The sequence below is a fragment of the Lepidochelys kempii genome, chromosome 12, assembly GCF_965140265.1.
Source record: "Lepidochelys kempii isolate rLepKem1 chromosome 12, rLepKem1.hap2, whole genome shotgun sequence".
Taxonomy (NCBI): Eukaryota; Metazoa; Chordata; order Testudines; family Cheloniidae; genus Lepidochelys; species Lepidochelys kempii.
Window position 1 is genome coordinate 37,966,210 of NC_133267.1, and position 22,192 is coordinate 37,988,401.

The 22,192-nt window shown below is 39.3% G+C and overlaps 1 protein-coding gene across 5 annotated transcripts in view; it reads left to right on the top strand.

Annotated features, from left to right (window-relative positions):
• The window catches only part of BANP (BTG3 associated nuclear protein), a 244,583-nt gene that overhangs the window by 208,137 nt on the left and 14,254 nt on the right, over positions 1-22,192 (top strand). Inside the window, exon 13 of one of the 5 annotated variants that reach the window (XM_073308169.1) lies at positions 16,432-19,958. The exons of 3 other annotated variants lie outside the window; for them this stretch is intronic. In XM_073308169.1, the coding sequence (XP_073164270.1) occupies positions 16,432-16,443 (12 nt within the window). In that variant the 3' untranslated portion in view covers positions 16,444-19,958. Of the gene's footprint in view, positions 1-14,515; positions 16,397-16,431; positions 19,959-22,192 lie in introns of those variants that run through there. One more of the 5 variants, XM_073308167.1, reaches the window with a different exon arrangement.

The following is a 22,192-nucleotide window of genomic DNA, read 5'->3' on the forward strand; positions in this document are numbered from 1 at the left end:
AGGGGGAACATCCAACTTAAATCAGTGTTTCAAAATTCACTTACTTCAAAACTGCTGTATTTAGATTATTTTTGATGTTCTGAATTTTAAAATGGTAATTTTATTGTAGTGAAATGTACATGGTCAGTTTATTGTAATGAAATACTATTTTCAAATACACACATTTTATATACCCATATATAAATAAAATGTAGGTATTTGCAATATAATCTTAGGGTTTTTTTGCCACCATTGCAAATTGAGTACATTTTCATTGAGCTGTTTACAGTGATACCTTTGTTTTTTTCTTGAGTAGTTACAGATAATTTAGGACCCATCAATGTGTGTAAATAAATAGTTAATTTGGATTACATAGGATTTATTAGCATGAATTTTACTATCGGGCAGTAATCAAGATTAGAGCCAGAGTTAAGCATATAAAGTGTGTCTTCTATGGAACCTTTGTTTTGTCCTATTAGTATTGAAAACCGGCTTAACCTCCCACTTCTATTTCTGAATTACTGGGTTCAATTTCCCCTTTATTTATTCTTCCATTGATCTCTTATAGTCTGCTCTATACGTGTTTTGAGGTATTTTTGCCAGATATTCTTCATTCCATAGGCCATTTGATAAGTGTTTATTTCTGGATTACATTCTGCTACCCTGTACATAGGATCTTAGATTTGTGTTTCCCTTTTTCTCTGAGGATAGACTCAGAACTGTAGCTTTTCTGCTTGCACAAACTGACATTTGTTTTCAACTTTGAGTGCTTTGAAGGTCCAAGAATTTAAGGGCCTCCTGTTTCTGTATAAACTGAGACAGATTGGATCTTTGTAACTGAGAGAATTGAGTTTTGGTCACCCTTAAATCCATTTTACTAAGACCATAACTGTGCCTTGGGTAGAAATAATTCAACCAGTGACCATATGTCCCGTTTTTGGGGACTTTTTCTTACATAGGCGCCTATCACCCTCCACCCTCTGTCCCGTTTTTTCATAGTTGCTATCTGGTAACCCTAACTGTAACAAATGTTTCTCTGAATGGTTACATGGAATCCTTCTCTTTTGCGTTTATAGGGTAGAGGTTGGGGCCTTCTAGAATGTGACCTTGGCCACAAGAATCTCAGTACCATATTTTAGGATATTTTGTTAGGCTTGGTCTTTTTGTAGTCAGGTACCCGTTCAAGTTTTAACTAATGTGATTTAATTCAGAACACAGTAATCTGAATTGTTAGATTTAATGAGCAGAAAACATAATTTTTTAATTGTAAATAGCTCATGAAATTCAGATCCACCACACTAGTTTCTAGGCACTGTGGAATAATTCCACTTTCTTCACCCTTCGCTGCAAATCATGTTTGATTGGTATAAAGGGAATAGTGTTGGCTACCTTTCAAACAACCCTAATTAAGATAACTTGGGTAGTTTTCAAAAGTCCTAAACTATTGTAATGGTTCTTCTAACTCCCAAGTACTTTCTTATGACTTTCTCACACATTAAATAAGATCTCCTGATACTGTGAGTTCATGTTCTGCTGGAGACTGGAGTTAAATTTTTGCGGAGGTATTTCTTTCCACGCTTCTTGTGAAGAAGCCATCAGATGCTTTTGTTTCTATTTAAAATATAAATTGTGCTGAGTACATAAAAAATACAGGAGGCAGTATATTTATTTTCTTTTCCTTTGAACTTACCAGAAACATAGTACAATGACTGTCCTGAGCTTCTGTGTACAGGAGGGTTATGCCACTGTCACATATCGTTTTCTCCACAGTTCTCCCAATTTATTATGAGCCTGCAGCGTGCTGTAGAAACAATGTTTTGTTACCCTGACAACAAAAGCCCAACTTTTGGATGTTATTTTGCTTGTGTTTTTGTAGATGCTGCCACTTATGATGTAAATTAAATATTTGAGGAGTTTACCTCTGCCCCCACCCCCTTTCCATTTTTCTGCTTTTTCGTTCTGGTATCAAAATTAAATCACAGTGCTGAGTGTAGATAGAGTGTTTTAGATTTTTAAAAGCCACATATTGTACGTATGTGATACTGGTAGATATTTGGTGACGAGGGCATGCTAGTTTTAGGCTGCGCATTTGCTACAATTTTTTTTTTTTTGCTTTATTTAAAAGGTATAAGCCCCATTCAACTTAGCCTCTCCTCAGAATTAGGATCCAAAATTCTACGGATAAGAAGTTATTTTCAAAGGGACAGAATATTGTTTCCCATTGAAATTGTCTGAAGATTTTGGCAAATGTCCACACTTCATATTTCTCTTAAAGGGAAGTCCTTCAGCCTGCATCTTGAACTTCTGTTTTTCAGCATAACTAATCTCGTCAGGAATTTGATGACTGGAGGATGAGACCAGCATCTTGACATTTTAGAACCCTATGTACATTTATGGGGTTGGCTGGGACTTGCCATATAAAAAGATAAAGGGAAAAATCCATGACCTTGGAATACTGAGTAATCATCTCCCTCTTGGCTCCCTTACGTCACAACAAAAGATTTCCCACCAGCCAGACACTGTGGTGACACCGTTTATTATTCACTGAAGAACTTTTATCTGTGCTGGGCAGAGAGTATGGGTCACTCTTTTATGGCTTGCTCCTCATGCTTTTGTGTTCAGCAACAGCATCCCGATCAGATTTCTATGAGGTGGAAGTATTTTTCTCTGATATATCCATCTCTTAAGCTAAAACCCTTCTTTAGTACTTCTCAAAATAGGGAGTTATTGTAGAATCATATGTAATGTCTGTTTCTGAAGCCCTTATTTATGTGGGCTGTTCTGTTGATTTTACTAGGTTTACACCCATAAGTAAGTCCTTCAAGGCCAGACCCTTTATCAGAAAATGCTGATGTTATGTGTATAGATTTAGATAATCTTTTCCCCTTTTTAGACTGAATTTATAGAAGGATTACAAGTGCATTAACCGAACCTACATGGCATTGAACTGGAATGCTTGGGTATGGAATTTCTGGAATTTTATTGATACTTTTGCTGAAATGTGTTTGATGTGTGTAAAATTATAGATCGCCTTTTAAAAAAATAAGTTTTAAACTAATTTGAGTCAGCTTCCCTTCTTCCTTATGGCAATGTTCTCATCTTTTCGACTGTTACAACATCTGCATCTCTGATAACCAAGAGAGCATAAATCTTCAGATCAACTTTGACCTTTTGTTCAGGTAGAATATGGCCTCAGGAAGAAGGACGGCCATTAGGGTTGCCAATTTTGGTTGGATGTATTCCTGGAGGTTTCATCACATGACAATCCTGGAGGGTTGGCAGCCCTAATGGTCATGTGGATTGGGAGTCTGCACTCATCACAGACTTTGAGCAGACAATTTTCTGTGCCTAAACTTCCTCCCCTGTAAAATATAAGGGTGAATATACTTCCCTACCTCACAGGGAGTGTCTGAGCCCTATTTTACTAATGTTTGTAATGCACATTGAGATTCTCCAATGCTGTAGAGACCTGATCCAGTGCCCGCTGAAGTCAGTGAGAGTCTTTCAAAAGGCATTGGTTCAGGCCTTGTATATGCAAAGTATTATGACTTTCACCAACAGTCTGGCTGGTGAAATGTCCAGTGCATTACAACACGGCATAAATGCTTTTTTGAGATATTTCCCTCACTGCGGGTGTCTAGTGAGAAAAGTCCATTCCCCCACTAGTATATCAGCAGCAGACAATAAAAAACAAGGTAAACCAGGTTCTCTAAGAATTTGTGATGAGTCAGATGCACAAATATGATTTGATTACAAACTTCTGACCTCAGAATAGCCTCTGTAATTAATTACAGAAAATGAGTCAAGATGAGGCAACTCTTCCTCCAGTAACAAGATAACATCCTAAAATTACAACCTCGCCAAATCACCAATTCATTATAAATAACTTCTTTGAGTTTGTGCCATCTTTATAATCTGATTGGAACTGTAAGTGTTTGTTTTGTCTTGTGTACATTATTGTGTCTGCTGTACTTTTTAGATGTACGGGTTGGATCTAACCCCCATAACAGTTAATGGAAAGACTCCTTTTAACCGATGGGAGTTGGATCGAAGACCAAGCACTTTGAGGAAACGTTTGTTTGTTTGTTTGTTTGTTTTGTTTGGCAGACCTCACCTGTTGTATACATTGTTTGTGGATCTGGTGCTGCCTGACTGCAGTATCTATCAGTCTCTGAATAATAATAAAGAAGTGCATTTGACGCAGATGTGAATTACTCATGCATAAGATTTCTTGTAATCTCTCTGCATTTAGATCGAATGATATAAATCTTGGTTTAGACCATTATTTCATTGCAGTTAGCTTTGAATCCTTTTCAGACACGATAATAGTTCATAGAATATGTTTTCATTATGCTGATTACCCTTGTTCCTCCATAGCATGCAATTCTCCTAGGAGTTATTATTCTGCTCGGAGCTCTCAAGCCTGTACTGCTACAGTACATTTGTCATTTCCGTTGATATAGTGAAAACAGGCACCAAAACATATTTGACTGCCACACCTTTGTTTTGATGCATTTGTTTTAGTTTAGGCATAAAGTACAAGTGGCAGGATGTGTTTTGGTACATTGGGCTGCAGGCTTTAAATGTCCATTATTAAATATTCTATCTCCTATTGTTCTAAATATTTTAGAGATTGGGCCAGATCCTCCAATTCAGCTGATCTCCTCTAGTTCAGTTCCTCAGAGCTAGTTAGAACAGCCTGAGTCCTGGTCTAATTTATGTCAGCTGACCAAAGGAACTGGTATCTGGGGATTACTGGGGCATAGGGATGTGCCCCTTTTCCTTAGATAAGCCCAAGTATCACAGGCTGGGAGAGAGGATGACACAGGTACCACTATGGTGTTACTCTGGTAATGAAGAGCGAAACTTAAGATGGTTTGGAGAGCTACTGTGCACTGCCAGCCCAGCCCAAATCAGCCAGCATGGACCTGGCCCACTGATTGTAACTGAGTTTTGGTAATTTTACTTCTTGATTGCTTTCATAGAATCATAGAATATCAGGGTTGGAAGGGACCTCAGGAGATCATCTAGTCCAACCCCCTGCTCAAAAGCAGGACCCATCTCCAATTAAATCATCCCAGCCAGGGCTTTGTCAAGCCTGACCTTAAAAACGTCTAAGGAAGGAGATACCACCACCTCCCTAGGCAACGCATTCCAGTGTTTCACCACCCTCCTAGTGAAAAAGTTTTTCCTAATATCCAACCTAAACCTCCCCCACTGCAACTTGAGACCATTACTCCTTGTCCTGTCCTCTTCTACCACTGAGAATAGTCTAGAACCATCCTCTCTGGAACCACCTCTCAGGTAGTTGAAAGCAGCTATCAAATCCCCCCTCATTCGTCTCTTCCGCAGACTAAACAATCCCAGTTCCCTCAGCCTCTCCTCATAAGTCATGTGTTCCAGACCCCTAATCATTTTTGTTGCCCTTCGCTGGACTCTCTCCAATTTATCCACATCCTTCTTGTAGTGTGGGGCCCAAAACTGGACACAGTACTCCAGATGAGGCCTCACCAATGTCGAATAGAGGGGGACGATCACGTCCCTCGATCTGCTCGCTATGCCCCTACTTATACATCCCAAAAAGCCATTGGCCTTCTTGGCAACAAGGGCACACTGCTGGCTCATATCCAGCTTCTCGTCCACTGTCACCCCTAGGTCCTTTTCTGCAGAACTGCTGCCTAGCCATTCGGTCCCTAGTCTGTAGCTGTGCATTGGGTTCTTCCATCCTAAGTGCAGGACCCTGCACTTATCCTTATTGAACCTCATCAGATTACAGCTTTGTACAGTCTCTTCTGGTGTTTTCAGGGTGGGAAATTACTGGAACTAGTTTTAATACAAGAAGCCATCATGGGATACTTTCTTGTGTCTTTCAGTGTTGCAAACTCATTTTAACAAGAATCTTGTAATACTAGGTTATTTTTCCTAAAGTTCCAGTCTCCTGGAGTCATGTTATTTCATGAGACATAGTTATTGTTTTTAAAAAAAGTAAATTTGTAGCCTTCATAGTTGCAGAGAAAAGCTTTAAACAAGTCCCCAGGATATGCTACAAGTTCAAAAGCCAGAAATCAAATAAAAAGAACTTCACATTTACTAAATAATTTAAAAATCTCATGATTTGGGGGGCTTGTTTTGTAATTTTTAAATGTTTGTGGTTAGCAATGCCATATGTTACATACAAGTTAATATAGACAAAATGTCCATACTGTAACTTGCACAGAGCCTCTATTGACTGTGGCTAGTAGAGGGTGACAGAACAGTCTCACTGTGTTGCTTGAGGTGCTGTCTTTTGGTTGACGCATAAATTGATGTCCTAGCTGTTAATGGAATGAAATTTTCGAACACAGCTTCTGAAATTGTTGCTATGCAAATGGGTAATTGTATGTCATGCAAATGGTTAATTATTAATTTAACTACACACAGGTTGAAGAGTGTGCACAATTATCATGCACAGATTTATAAGTTGGTGTGTAGACAGCTGAAAATATGACCTAAAGGTCTGGTGGCAGTTTTTGTTATAGTGGAGGTATTAATTTAAGCTTTTTGGGCAAAATCCAATTATCCTGCCTCCCACTAACTTCCTATTTGTTGTTTTAGTTGGCTATTATTCTGTGCTTCCTGTCCAAAACAATTGTGTAGCTTTGTTGCAAACTTTAGAACAATGTTTTTATTCTAAAGTTATGGGTTGTTATCTTACACATTTGAATACAAAATAAAAGTGCTATATGTCCTGTCCAGAAGGTACTGGTACTGCATCAGCCATTCTTCATTTTCAAAACGCAGCTCCTCTCCACATTTATATTCTATTGTTTGAAGCGGGGGGAGGTTAAAAACTACTATGCATTTTCCAGGCAATCATGCAGAATTAACAGGTCACAAAATATTGTTTCAGTTGATTAGAATCAAGAAAAGAAGAAAACAGATTGATAGATAGATGGATCTAATCCAGGGGTGGGCAAACTTTTTGGCCCAAGGGCCACATCCGGGTTGCAAAACTATATGGAGGGCCGGTTAGGGAAGGCTGTGCCTCCCCAAACAGCCTGGCCCTTGCCCCCATCGCCCCCCTCCCACTTCCTGCCCCCTCAGAATCCCCGACGCATCCAAACCCCCTGCTCCTTGTCCCCTGACCGCCCCCTCCTGGGATGTCTGCCCCAACCGCCCGCCCTGAGACCCCACCCCCTATCCAACCCCCCTTCTCCCTGTCCCCTGACTGCCCCAACCCCTATCCACACCCCCGCCCCCTGACAGGCTCCCTGGGACTCCCATGCCTATCCAACTGCCCCCTGTCCCCTGACTTCCCCCTGGGACTCCCCGCTCCCTGCCCCCTTACCATGCTGGAGCCAGCCATGCCGCCGCACTGCCCGGCAGGAGCAGCGGGCCAGAAGGCTGGTGGTGCAGCGAGCTGAGACTGCAGGGGAGGGGCCGGGGGCTAGCCTCCCTGGCTGGGAGATCAGGGGCCAGGCGGGATGGTCCCATGGGCCGGATGTGGCCGCGGGCCATAGTTTGCCCACCTCTGATCTAATCTATCTACAACGTGTGTGTGAGAGAAAGAGATAACATGATAGAGAAATGTGTCTATGCTATTTCTATTTTATTACATTTAGGTTCTGATACCACGCTCATCTCCGTGTTTCATGACTGTTCATGGTATTTTTAAATGAATTATTTTTCTCTCATTTGAATTATTTCCAAGAATATCTTCTTGTTTCTCAGAGTTATGATAGTACTACAATAGAAAAATAGAACAACAAAATACGATAAAATTTGTAAAAAGGCAAACGTGAAAATGGATGAAACCTTACGTTTTGTGTTTAGAGTATATTAATACTTTGAAGGCAGAAACATTATTGAATCAAATCCATATTTTCTTTGGAGCTCTATGCTGTAGCACAGTGTACAGTTTTATGTAAAATAGTTATGGAAAATACCACCTTTGCTAAAAATTGTTGATTTCCAAAATCTGTGCTTGTTTAAAGCTAGATTCCAATAATGAATGAACTCACAAAATGTTAAGAAAAAGATTTTTAGTGTTCCTCTACTGCTATCATTGGATCTTTTTACTCCTTGGGTTGAAAATTAAATGATGTAGTGAATTTGTTGGTTCATTTTTGCTGTGGGGAGCAGTAGCATTTACATGTGGAATATCCCTTATCCCATCAGATCCTGACCATGATGCATGTTAATCTGAATGGAGGTCTAGGGGGTTTCCACCATCCTTTCCCTTCTGAACTGCAGCTAATTCCCCATATCCCATTTCCCTTCTCGCAGGGCTCCATGGAGTATTGCACTGATCTCTGCAGCTCTCCCTGATACCATTAATTGGTATTTTAGATTGGTGGCAATCACTCTGAGTAGTACTCTTACTTCACCAACATAGGCTGAGAACTTTACTTCTGAGATCTCCTAGCCTTGCAGCACAAAGGGCTTAATAATCCATAGGCGTCTGAAACCTGGATCTCATGCAATAAGGTGTGCTACAGATATGTTAATATTCTTTTGAACCAGGAATGGAGTCTTAGAACTTTTAGTAAGTAATCTAGCTAGGTATGTGTTAGATTATGATTTCTTTAAATGGCTGAGAAAAGAATTGTGCTGAATAGAATAACTATTTCTGTCTGTGTATCTTTTTTGTAACTTAAGGTTTTGCCTAGAGGGGTTCTCTATGTTTTTGAATCTAATTACCCTGTAAGATATCTACCATCCTGATTTTACAGGGGGGATTTCTTTATTTCTATTTACTTCTATTTTTATTAAAAGTCTTCTTGTAAGAAAACTGAATGCTTTTTCATTGTTCTCAGATCCAAGGGTTTGGGTCTGTGGTCACCTATGCAAATTGGTGAGGCTTTTTATCCAACATTTCCCAGGAAAAGGGGGGGTGCAAGTGTTGGGAGGATTGTTCATTGTTCTTAAGATCCAAGGGTCTGGGTCTGTAGTCACCTAGGCAAATTGGTGAGGCTTTTTACCAAACCTTGTCCAGGAAGTGGGGTGCAAGGTTTTGGGAAGTATTTGGGGGGAAAAGACGCGTCCAAACAGCTCTTCCCCAGTAACCAGTATTAGTTTGGTGGTGGTAGCGGCCAATCCAAGGACGACGGGTGTAATATTTTGTACCTTGGGGAAGTTTTGACCTAAGCTGGTAAAGATAAGGTTAGGAGGTTTTTCATGCAGGTTCCCACATCTGTACCCTAGAGTTCAGAGTGGGGGATTTAGAACAACGCTTCCTCAGCTCTCGTCCCCTAAAGCCCCTACTCTACTTGCGCTATATTGATGACATCTTCATCATCTGGACCCATGGAAAAGAAGCCCTTGAGGAATTCCACCATGATTTCAACAACTTCCATCCCACCATCAACCTCAGCCTGGTCCAGTCCACACAAGAGATCCACTTCCTGGACACTACAGTGCTAATAAACAATGGTCACATAAACACCACCCTATACCGGAAACCTACTGACCGCTATTCCTACCTACATGCCTCCAGCTTTCACCCTGACCACACCACACGATCCATCGTCTACAGCCAAGCTCTGCGATACAACCGCATTTGCTCCAACCCCTCAGACAGAGACAAACACCTACAAGATCTCTGTCAAGCTTTCTTACAACTACAATACCCACCTGCAGAAGTAAAGAAACAGATTGATAGAGCCAGAAGAGTTCCCAGAAGTTACCTACTACAGGACAGGCCTAACAAAGAAAATAACAGAACGCCACTAGCCGTCACCTTCAGCCCCCAACTAAAACCCCTCCAACGCATTATTAAGGATCTACAACCTATCCTAAAGGATGAACACTCTCACAAATCTTGGGAGACAGGCCAGTCCTTGCCTACAGACAGCCCCGCAACCTGAAGCAAATACTCACCAACAACCACATACCACACAACAGAACCACTAACCCAGGAACTTATCCTTGCAACAGAGCCCGTTGCCAACTGTGCCCACATATCTATTCAGGGGACACCATCACAGGGCCTAATAACATCAGCCACACGATCAGAGGCTCGTTCACCTGCACATCCACCAATGTGATATATGCCATCATGTGCCAGCAATGCCCCTCTGCCATGTACATTGGTCAAACTGGACAGTCTCTACGTAAAAGAATAAATGGACACAAATCAGATGTCAAGAATTATAACATTCATAAACCAGTCGGAGAACACTTCAATCTCTCTGGTCACGCAATCACAGACATGAAGGTCGCTATCTTAAAACAAAAAAACTTCAAATCCAGACTCCAGCGAGAAACTGCTGAATTGGAACTCATTTGCAAATTGGATACTATTAATTTAGGCTTAAATAGAGACTGGGAGTGGCTAAGTCATTATGCAAGGTAGCCTATTTCCCCTTTTTTTTTCCTACCCCCCCCCCCCGACGTTCTGGTTTAACTTGGATTTAAACTTGGAGAGTGGTCAGTTTGGATGAGCTATTGCCAGCAGGAGAGTGAGTTGTGTGTGTGTGTGTGTGTGTGTGTGTGTGTGTCCCTGGGGGGAAAAAAAGAGGGGGGGTGAGAAAGCCTGGATTTGTGCTAGACATGGCCCACCTTGATTACCATGCACATTGTAGGGAGAGTGGTCACTTTGGATGAGCTATTACCAGCAGGAGAGTGAATTTGTGTGTGGGGGGGTGGAGGGTGAGAAAACCTGGATTTGTGCTGGAAATGGCCCAACGTGATGATCACTTTAGATAAGCTATTAGCAGCAGGACAGTGGGGTGGGAAGAGGTATTGTTTCATATTCTCTGTGTGTTATAAAGTCTGCTGCAGTTTCCACGGTATGCATCCGATGAAGTGAGCTGTAGCTCACGAAAGCTCATGCTCAAATAAATTGGTTAGTCTCTAAGGTGCCACAAGTCCTCCTTTTCTTTTTGCGAATACAGACTAACACGGCTGTTACTCTGAAATCGGTGAAAATACAGTAAGCCACAACATTCCATGGTTTATCTAACTCAAACAAACTGCATTAGCCAAAAAAATTTGGCATTTTTTGGTTAAATTTGTATCATTAACCACAACAGCTGTGGTGTATGTTCTCTACGCTTCTTCAGTTGTTTGTACAGGCACAATCTCAAAGTAGACATTACAGAATAAATCTATGTTGTAATATATGCTAAAAGTAAAAGCAGATGAGATGGATGTTTTATTATTTGTTATACAAGGAAACTATACAGATAATAAAAATGCACTCGGAATTATTCTTCCCTCCTTTTTCCTCTCGGTAAAGTGGAAATTGGTTTTGGTTTTCATGGCATTTTGATTTGGCAATTCAAGAGTGGAACTCTCACTTAGATTATACTCTACAGGTGTTAGCTAATAAAGTTTTGACAGATTTAAGGTCACTTTTTACGTGGATGGATTCAAGATGCTTAGAAACACACAGCAATGGGAGTTTCTCTCTCCCTGTGTGTTGGACTTTAATGTGCTCAACCTAACTTAATTTCTTATTTCATTGGCTTATGGCATGTAAACAACGAGTTGCAAATTTATGGCCAGATTCTGAAATTGAAATTAAAGAGATTGTTGGTGGAGTGAAGGTGCTACTCTTTGTGAGTAAGATTGTATGATGAATCTGGCCCTTAACTTCCGTAGGATATCCTGATCTTTAAGAGAAGTGTATTGCTGCTATATAAATGTTTCCAGTTCATTTAAATCAAATATAGCTTTCTTGTAAAATACAGACATTTCTTTTAAATTCCCTAAGTGGTTTGGGACCTGGCTTTCTGAGAAACTACTTTTCTCACCATGCAGCACCACCACAATTGAGGTCAGATGGGGTGTTCTTGCTATCAGTCCCTAAGTTTGAATGTCTTAGGCTAGCAACAGGACATTCTCAGCAAAGGGTCCTTGACTTTGGAATTCACTTCCCTGTCACTGATGCCAAAGAGCCTAACTCTCTTACTTATGTGGGGCAGTGGGGTTATTTTTTGGCAGAGTCTTTTGTTGACTTTGGTCAGTGTGTAATGCATTTAGATATTGTTCATGCACTCAGTGAACTTTATCATGGGTACATTTTATAAATTTAATAAGTTTGTGTGAATTTTGGCACTTCAGATAATACAGAAAGTGATTAAAGTGCGATCAGGAAAGAATTAAAGGATGTTAAGAATAATTAATATCAGCCAACATGGTTTTATGGATTAGGTCTTGTCATACAAATTTAATAATTTTTTGATGAGATCACAAGACAGAGTTAAGCAGTGACTTGATTGTGATCTACAAGTACCCATATGGGGAAGAAATTTGACAATAGACAACTCTTTAAGTTAGCAGAAAAAGGCATAACGAGATCCAGTGATTGGAAGCTGAAGCTAGATCTATTCAGATTATAAATGAAGCACAATTTTTAACAGTGAGAGTAATTAATCATTGGAGCAATTTACCAAGGGGTGTGGTGGATTCTCCATCACTTGAAGTCTTTAAATTGAGACTGAATATCTTTCTAAAGGATGTGCTATAGCTCAAACAGAAATTATGGACTTGGTGCAGAGGTTATGGGATGAGGTTCTTTGGCCTGTGTCATGCAGGAAGTCAGACTAGACAATGAAGGGTCCTTTCCGGCCTTAAAATCTATGAATCTGTGAACCCCCTGGAAATACTTTTACCATTGGATAAAAAAACCAATGTTGGGTTTGTACATACGTGTCCGAGGCTGTCGTTTCTTTCCTACAGATGCCAGTTATAGTGGCAATAGTAATGAATGCAACTTCATCTTGAAAAAATAAGGAATTACGATATTTAACTCTTTTGGAGGAAGTGTCGACCTTTCATATTCTACCTGTTTCCTAGGTCTTGGTGTTATCATAATAGTTCAGTCTCTATCTTCATTCACTCCTTTTCTGCTCTGCTGATGCTGCCAAGAGGTCAGTTTTATGGGAAGTGGTCTGTGAAACCACTGAAATGGTTTTGCATCAGACACCAAACAGCCATGAGATAAGAACTTTCAGTCGCTGATGACCTGGGTTGAATCTGAACCAGCGAGGTGGAAGGATGTAACATAGATCCCATTACCAACACCTGGAAACTCTACGCCCTTCTATATTGGGTTTGGTTTTATTGTCATACATTATTCTATGATTGCTCTGCTTTCTCCTTTGGCAAACTAGCAGAACGCATTTCTCCATTGAAGTGAACAAAAAAGAAAAAGAAAGTATTCTTTATGGATGGTAGAGCCTTAGAATTCCTCCCATTTGATTCACAATTGAGTTGACATACTGTGTGTACCCTTCTGGATTCCTGAATTAGTTCTGTATTGTTTGAGAACTAGATTGGACCAGACCTCTGATTTCTTGGAGAAACCGATTAATTTACAATGATAAAATAATAAGTTAATGTTGTAAAAACTGCAGCTTATCAGAATCTGGTTGCTTCAGTTATATTCATCTACCTGCCCAGCAAATCTACTGAATAAACAACGTTTTGCTGGCACCATCTATACTGGATCTTATTAGTCTTAAGGCTCCATGAAGAAAATATTAAGACAGGAAAGAATGTGTTAATGGGTGTAATAAATCTTATTTAAGTGAGTAGATTTATCAGTTCAGCTTATTAATATTTAAAGAAACTACATGTGCTACTTTGAATGCCTTCATATTAGTTTTGCTATCATTGCAGAAGGAAAGTGCATGCCCATCTCAGAAAGATAGGCAGATGTTTCTTAAATATCTGCCTCAAGATTAAATGCAGCTTTCTATGAATCATCTAAACCTATACTTTTCTTCCTATCTTCAGGCCCAAACTGCCCTTTTAAACAAATTATTAATTGGACTGTGTCACTGGGATCTTTCCCTTTTCCTGGGTATGAGTCTTTTCTTTTGTGCAAAATTTGCTGAAACACTTATTTGCCAACAACCAGCATTGTAGTATTTTCAGACATGAATATTCTATAAACCACCACCCTCTCACTGAATCAAGGTCTCATTCTTTAAAGGAACAGCATCTTTTATTGCATTGCAGCATTAGAAATATGAAGAAATGATGGAAAAATACATTGAATTCCTATTGTGTAGGCTATTCCTATACATGTTTGCCCAGGTTAATAACAAAGCACAACACTACAGTAGCAAAAAGAAAAGGAGTACTTGTGGCACCTTAGAGACTAACCAATTTATTTGAGCATAAGCTTTCGTGAGCTACAGCTCACTTCATCGGATGCATACTGTATGAGCTGTAGCTCATGAAAGCTTATGCTCAGATAAATTGGTTAGTCTCTAAGGTGCCACAAGTACTCCTTTTCTTTTTGCGAATACAGACTAACACGGCTGTTACTCTGACTACAGTAGCAAGAATTTGACAGAAATGAGGGTGAGTAACTTGTCTTTTTTGTGGAAACAGACTTTTCCACTTTTTTCCTCTTTTGCAATTCAGGGCTTAGAGAGTAGCTTCATATAGTGTTGCTATCTAGAAGAATAATTTTCAGTGATAAGTATAAATCCTCTGAGAAGGTGATATGTACTGTGCCAAGTTTGGAAACTATGCTGGAATGATTTCAGGAGAAATCAGAAGAAAGGTGCATTTTAATCTTTTTTTTTTTCTTGTCTTGCAGTTGAATTCTAAATTGGAACTATTAGTTATGGACTGAAAGCTGTTTTTAAATGGAAAGGAGGAGAGCAGAGAATGTAGCTGGGTTTTATTATTATTATTATTATTTATTATTATTATTATTATTTTATTTAATTTATTATTTGCAATTATTTATTAATATTATTACATGCATTTGTATGGCAACCATCACCATGTTACCTGGCTCAAAATGAAGTTAAAACTTTTTTCCGAGGTTCACAGAGCTTATACCCTTCACATACCCGGTGCACAGTCAACTTCTGGAACTCATTGCTAGGGGATTCTGTGAAGGCCAAAAGTATAACTGAGTTAAGAAAAATAATTAGATAAGTTCATGCAGAATAGGTCCATCAATGGCTATTGCCAAGATGGTCAGGGACCCAGCCCTATGCTCTGGGTGTCACTAAATCTGTGACTGCCAGAATCTGGGACTAGAAGACAGGGAATGGATTACTCGATAATTGCCCTGCTTTGTTCATTTCCTCTGAAGCATCTGGCACGGGCGACGGTCAGAAGACAGGGTCCTGGGCTAGGTGGACCATTGGTCTGACCCAGTATGGCCATTCTTTTGTTCTTATCCTTCAGCAGCAAGACAGACTTAAAAAGGAAAGAGATGAGAAGAATATTGAGAGAAGACTAGATAAAAAGGAACAAGTGAGGCTGAAATTCAGGTCAAAGAGAGGATAGTGGTATAATACTGAAAAACTCTGTGTCTTTGTTATATTTCTAAGCAGCACACTCCCATAGATTGTTGCTGCTGGGAAAAGGGATAGTGTGGTTTTGTGTGTGTGTGTTTGGGGGGGATCTGTTTGTTTTGTTTTAGTTCATTTTATCTAATCTGCCTGCCTATCTGCCTATTATGTTTATCCCTATGGTATCTAGGTACATACAAAATTAAGTAAAACAATCATTCAGTCAATAAGACTGTATCCTATATTTTCTACCAGCACCAAGAGCATGTGCTTAATTTAAAAAAATAAAAAAGTTTTTCTTTCTGTCACCTTTAGGGTAGTTACTGGGGAAAAATGAATCTATAGAACTGGGTTTTATTTCTTGTTCTGAAGTTGGTGAGATCTTTGCTCTTTCTCATAGTTGGTGGGCGAGAATTCCATAGCTGCTAATCAGCTGTAAGATTCTTATTCTCCTGTCCTTGAGTCTTGTCGTAGGTAAGATCTTCTCCAGCATGGGGGCTCATGGTCACCAGGAGGGAATGGTAATCCCTGAGGTAGCCAGGGTTAGTCCATTGAGGGCCATGAAGAGCTGCGTCAGAGCTTTAAATATCTGTGCATGAAAGCACTGCTAGCTCAGGGGCACACTCACAGAAACATGTGGACCATAACCTGCCTTGGAATACCCACCTGGACTTCTAGTGAGGTGGGCCAACAAAAGGGAGAGACACTGAGGTAGGCCCACTTCCACACTGAATTCCTGCCGCTGGCTGTGGATTTTCTGGTAGGTGCCTGCACACTGTGCTAGCCTGAATTTGACCCCGATATTCAAAAATACTCTTAAAAAGAAGTTTGCTTCAATTAGTTGCAGGAAGAAAGAAAACTTTAAGACTCCAAATTTTTTTTAGCTTAGATAGGATGCTCCTAAAATATCGATAGTGTATTATGGTGATGGGGTCTTTATAAAATTTATGCAGTTATAGTGTGTTAGTGCAGAGCCTACTAATGTCTAATTAACACTGAACATGTTTTGGCATTTAGTTTTATTCCATCATAAAAGCTAAACATTTATGAAGGAAGAATTAAGTTGTAGATGCCCATTGGCAAGCGTACGTTCTGTATGAGATAAGCATTTATAAACACCATGCAATGTTATTTATTTATTTTTCAGTATTTGCTCAAGCATACTGACTGGTTGGTTTCCTTTCTTTGGTAAAAATTACCCCCATAGCTTTTCTGTTGAGGGGGAAAACATGCAGCCATTGTTTTAACTTCATGGAAATAAATTGTGAGGAATGCAACAAACGATTGTTCCAGCTTTCTAATCACTTGTCTTCTCAATCAAAATAACTCTACAGTGATGTCATGTAAGTCATCCTAAGGTCAGTGGCAGGTAAGAATTATAGAATTGAACTGGTAGTCCAGAGATCCTATGAACAGCCAAACAAAGACTGTATTCTTATCATTTGCTAAGGTTTTCACACACAGCTCCTGATATCCTAGGGTTGTATGATTTAAAACCTTCAGTATTTTGTCTCTCTTTTTTAGCATTTGCGACTTTGGTGTGATAATTTTACTTGTTTTATACTTCATCCAGGAATTTCCATGAAATTTGCAAACACGTTAATGTAAAAATCGGGCTGACTGAAGTGTCCAGGCATTAAGATAAATTACTGAACTCAAGCTACTTTAGTTGTTTGTATTAGTGGGGAGCATGATCTATCAGTTAGAGAACAAGACTGGATTTTATTGTCATCTCTGTCACTGACTCTCACTGTGACCCTGGGCAAGTCACTTCACCTCTCTAGACCTTGGTTTCCTCATGTGTAAAATGGGGATAATAATATCCACCTTTGTAAAAAGCACTTTGATTACCTTGTATTAAAAATGCTCTATATGCCTACTCCAAAAGATGGAAAGACTCCCATTGAGTTTAGTGGGCTGTGGATCAGGTCCTTTATTTGCACAGTGTTATTATTACTGTATGTAGCAAGTAGAAAGTCTGAAGATAGTTCTTTTAGTATAAGCTATTTTATAATATCTTTTTAATTTCGGTATTAAGGCAGGGATATACAGTAATATAGCTGTGTAATTTTTTGCCTGTGAATGAAGAATTTTCTGTAATGCCTACATGGAAATTAAATGGGTGTTTGTTTAATATATTTCGTCCAGTTGAGTTTTCCTCTGAAGAGGGACTTTACTTCTCTGATTATTTGCATTGTTTTATGAATACAGTGTGGTGGCTTTTGTTCTGTTTGGTAGGTCCTCTTGTCATTTGATACAAAGAAAGTGTGAAGTCATGTGGAGAGGGGTCAAGTATGCTAGGGTGACCAGATGTCCCGATTTTATAGGGTCAGTCCCGATTTTTGGGTCTTTTTCTTATATAGGCTCCTTTTACCCCCCAACCTCTGCCCTGATTTTTCACGTTTGCTGTCTGGTCACCCTAAAGTATGCTGAACTGTGACTGAATTTGGATTGATCCTCTCTTTGGCTCAACAAATTGAAAATAATATACTGCACCATTAGGGCTGCAGTTCTAGGTTTTATTTCCAAGTTCTTTTTTTAATAAATAGGGTGGGTCAAGTCAGGAATTTTCCATCTCCATTCTCATCCATTCATGTTGTAATCTCAGAAGCAGGGCAGTAGTTTGAATAGAAGTTACAAGAGTTACTTTATTTTATTTAGAATATAATCTGTAAATATTGAAGACATTAAGAACTTTCCCCTCACTCCCCTCTTTGAAGTTCTCAGTCAGCTGGTTTAATTTAGGGTTGGGATTTTTTTTTCTTGTTTTCACTTTTACTCTCTCATTTGTCCAATGGGTGTTTCACATGGTCAGTTACAGCACTTTCAGTAGTTAAGCATGATTTAATCAGATCTAAGACAACAATTAATATAATTTGTGCAGTGGGTGGGGAACATTAATAAATCATTGTCAGCATCTTTAATTCATAAATACCAGACTTGTTTTGAAGTGTTACAAACAAACAAACAAACAGTGGTTGGGCCTGGAATACAAATGTGTAAAAAGGAGCACAAAAGAGTTTTATTCGTTGACTAGTTTTGAAAGAAGGCTGTGGTCTCACTTCCAAATGATAAAATATCCTAGCGAGCCTGACATTGCGTAAGTAGCATGTTGGCACCAGAATTCCCTTTTCTAAACCACAGAATGCACCCACTGTTGCATTTTTTTGACCAAGGCTTTCTTGCACTGTGCCATTCACCTATTCTCATAGCTATTGCAGGAATATATTTCAGGTCATTATTGGTTAAACATATTGTGCACAGTGTATTCTTTTCATCACCAAAATCCTCATTATCTTTGGTGTTGTCTTTGTTACTCTTATCAATGTGGATTAACAATGAGGCTCCTGATTAAATATGATGACAGCAAGAGGTGGGAATTGAACTTAAATGCACTAACTCTATATACTGTGTACAAAAATGAGTTCTGTAATGCAGAAAATCTGAGAAAAATGCAGTTGAATAGGAAAAAGAAAGTTCCACTTAATAAAAAAAATTGTGATGGAAGGTGCATGTATGTGGGTTCCAAAAAAATGAAAATAAAAATAAAATAAAAAAATCAGTGAATGGAAATGTTACAGTATCTTGTTTTAAGTATTTAGATATTTTAATAGGCTAAGATATACACAGAAAGTCATCCAATTCATGCAGATTTACAATAGGTAGTTAACAATGGATTATTACCATCAAGGAAACAATGTCTGTTTCCTTATTTAATACTCCAGAGTGAGACTTTGGAATTTGCATAAAAGTTGAAGTGATAGCTGCCACAGTTTCAGTGGAACTGCACCTGTATTCCTCCTCTGTGGTCCACCAAAGGCACCCCCTTCAGGCTTCCTGGTCCCAGCTGGCACCTCTCTTGGGTGAACACCTGCATCTCCCACCCTTCCCACTGGGGATTTTAAGGTTACACAGCTCCATCCATGCCTTACATGATGATATCCTTAGCAAGCTAAACTGCCTAAAATGGCCAGCCTCTGTGCTTTACTTTACTTTTTTACTTTTACTTTTCATACAAGGGCTATGAGTCTGAGCACTGCATTGCCCATAGTTATAAGTTACCACACAGCTCCTTCCAAGCAAGCACAATTATTTTATGGTAAAAGCTTTACAGAGAAAACATATTAAAACAATAAAGGAACTTACATGCATGCTAAAGAACTTACTAGAGGTCACTCCCAACTCCAGCCTAGGGCTCTATTAGGTTTTAGTCCTTCAAAACCCACAGCTTGGTTTTCCCCATGGTTACAAGTTAATCCATCTTAGATCCAGAGACCAAGTTGGGCAGATCAACTGTTTCTTTATACACCTGAGTCTTTGATTATGGCCTTCTGTAACAGGTAATCAGCAGACAAAGACCCTTTCCTCGTGGTGTAGCTTCACAAGGCTGCATTTTTGCATAAGCAGCATTGGGGAATTTGCATTAACCTCTCCCTAGGGATTCCCAGGGTTGTCCCAAAAGTCCATACTTGTCTGGCACATTTTCAATATAGTGTTTTGAACTCCCAGGCGGCATTGGCAATTTCCTGGGAAAAACTAGTTAAGGGCAGAATGCTGGTAAAATACCAGCTTAAACTGGGAATAATAAAATTATTATTAGAATATACTAATAAAAAGTATTGCAAAATATTTTGCGATTTGACAATACTTTTCCAGTAATATGAACTGTTTAATTTTAGTTAAAAGAAATAAAAGAAGAGCCTCAATCTAAAGCTAAATGCTATTGAGTTGGCTACCTCAAACAGAAACTGAAACTTCTGAATCTGGGAATTCCCCTTCTTTGTTTATCAATGAAAATTTCAAACAAACAAAGAAGGGGAATTCCCAGATCCCAAAGTTTCAGTTTCTGTTTGAGGAAGACTGCCAAACTAACTGTCCAGTCCAGTACTCCGTCTCTTGATGTGGCTGGCTGGAGTGCAGCTGAGCTCATGGAGTACAGTGACTCAAATCCAAATATCTCAACATGAGCTAAGGTAGAAGACCACTTGCCCTAATTCTCAGCTATTTTGAGAAAGTTCACGAAGATGGTAAAGAGAGTGTTAGATGCAGAAATTGCAAAGAAAAAGCGATTGGGAAGGCAGACCATATGAGGAAACATTTTGCAAAGTACAGTGGGAAGAACAAAGGGACACAAGAATCACTGCCTTTGGCAAAACGTATGCAAGTATTAGAATCAGAATCTGAGGATGAAGGTAATGATAATACTGCATTACCATTGCCAACTACACCAAAACAAAGTGAGATTCAGGTCAGCCAAAGACGAAGAGGAGGAATTGTCATGGTTCTTCAACCACAAATAGATATCTTTGTAACAAAAACAACTATAGAACTGAAACAAAGGATAGACTTGAAAAATGCAGAATTTTTATGGTGGTAATATTCTCTTTTCTGCTATTGAGCATACAGTTTTTCAAGCAATGATCAGCTGCCTAGGGCCAGGCTACAAAGCACCCAACCAAAAGCTGGTAGCGGGTGAACTGGTAGACGCGGTTACTGATGGCTTGAGGGTGTAAGTACACAATGAATTACATAGAAAAGCAGTTATACGGATACAAGGTGGCTGAAGTAATATGCACAATGACCCACTAATAGTTAACTTTGTGCAGATAGGGAAAAAAACTGGTTTACTTATCAGCTGTTGATATTGGAAGCAATAAGAAGATTGGAAAGTACTGTGCTACTCTGGCAAGAGAAGTCAAGGCATTACAAATAAACTGTATAGTTATGTTCTTAAGAGCTACCTGACAAACAATTTGGAATTAGATGACGACGCTTTGGTTACGTATGGATGTGTATCACATTGGCTCAACCGACTTGGACAAGACCTTAGACCAAGTACTTTCATGAAACACGTAGATTTACAAAAGCATTTCCATAATCACCATCAACCTGGAGCCTGGTTAAAAGAATGCCTAGGATCTGTAAAACCTAAATTCCTGGTGACACATGATGGAACAGTCAACAAACGTGCCTAGAAACATACATTAAAAATCAGCCCCATTCTCTCAGAATTGTGAGTGATCGTGAGGCAGAACTTGAAAATAAAGTGACCAGTATAATTAATAATCAGGGGATTTACGAAGAAGCAAAGAACTTGATCAGTCAGTTGAAACCAGTTGTTGTGGCACTTGACAAACTCCAAAGGGATGCACCAACAATTGCTGCTGCATGCAAAGTATGGTTGCATCTATTGATAAATGAACTGCTGTAAATGGCCCACCTTGATCATCACTACAAAAGGGTTTTTTTTCCTGTTTTTTTTCTCTCTCCTGCTGGTAATAGCTCATCTTACCTGATCACTCTTGTTATAGTGTGTATGGTAACACCCATTGTTTCATGTTCTCTGTGTATATAAAATCTCCCCACTGTATTTTCCACTGAATGCATCTGATGAAGTGAGCTGTAGCTCACGAAAGCTTATGCTCAAATAAATTTGTTAGTCTCTAAGGTGCCACGAGTACTCCTTTTTGAGGAAAGAAATTCAGCTGCACAAGAAGAAACTGCAAGGCAGTGCTTGCTCATCAAAAATGCTGGCTTTCTGCCATATTTACTTGCATTTAAAGTAGAAGAAGCTCCATATCCAGAATCAATGTTTTCATCCATTATCAGGGAAACAGTATCTGCTTATAACGTGGTTGAAGAATGCTGATATTCCATTTGGCTTCATAGAACTGGTGGTGCAATTGCATCAGTGTCCAGCAACTTCAGCAAGCAAACTTTGGATATCATCAATTCAAAACTGAGGAATAGGCTCGTTCTATTCCACTGCATCCAAGTTAGTCTTCTGTTGCAGAATGCTGCGTGGCCAAATGGACCTGGGCTGGTAGTCTGCAACTCTGCATGCTTCTGATTGCTTAATGCTTCATGCCTACAACTCTGCATTATTGTTGTTTTAATGTACTCAGTTTTTAAATTTTTTCTTTATATAATATTGAACATTGAAATGAGAGTCATGGCACGCGTACCTT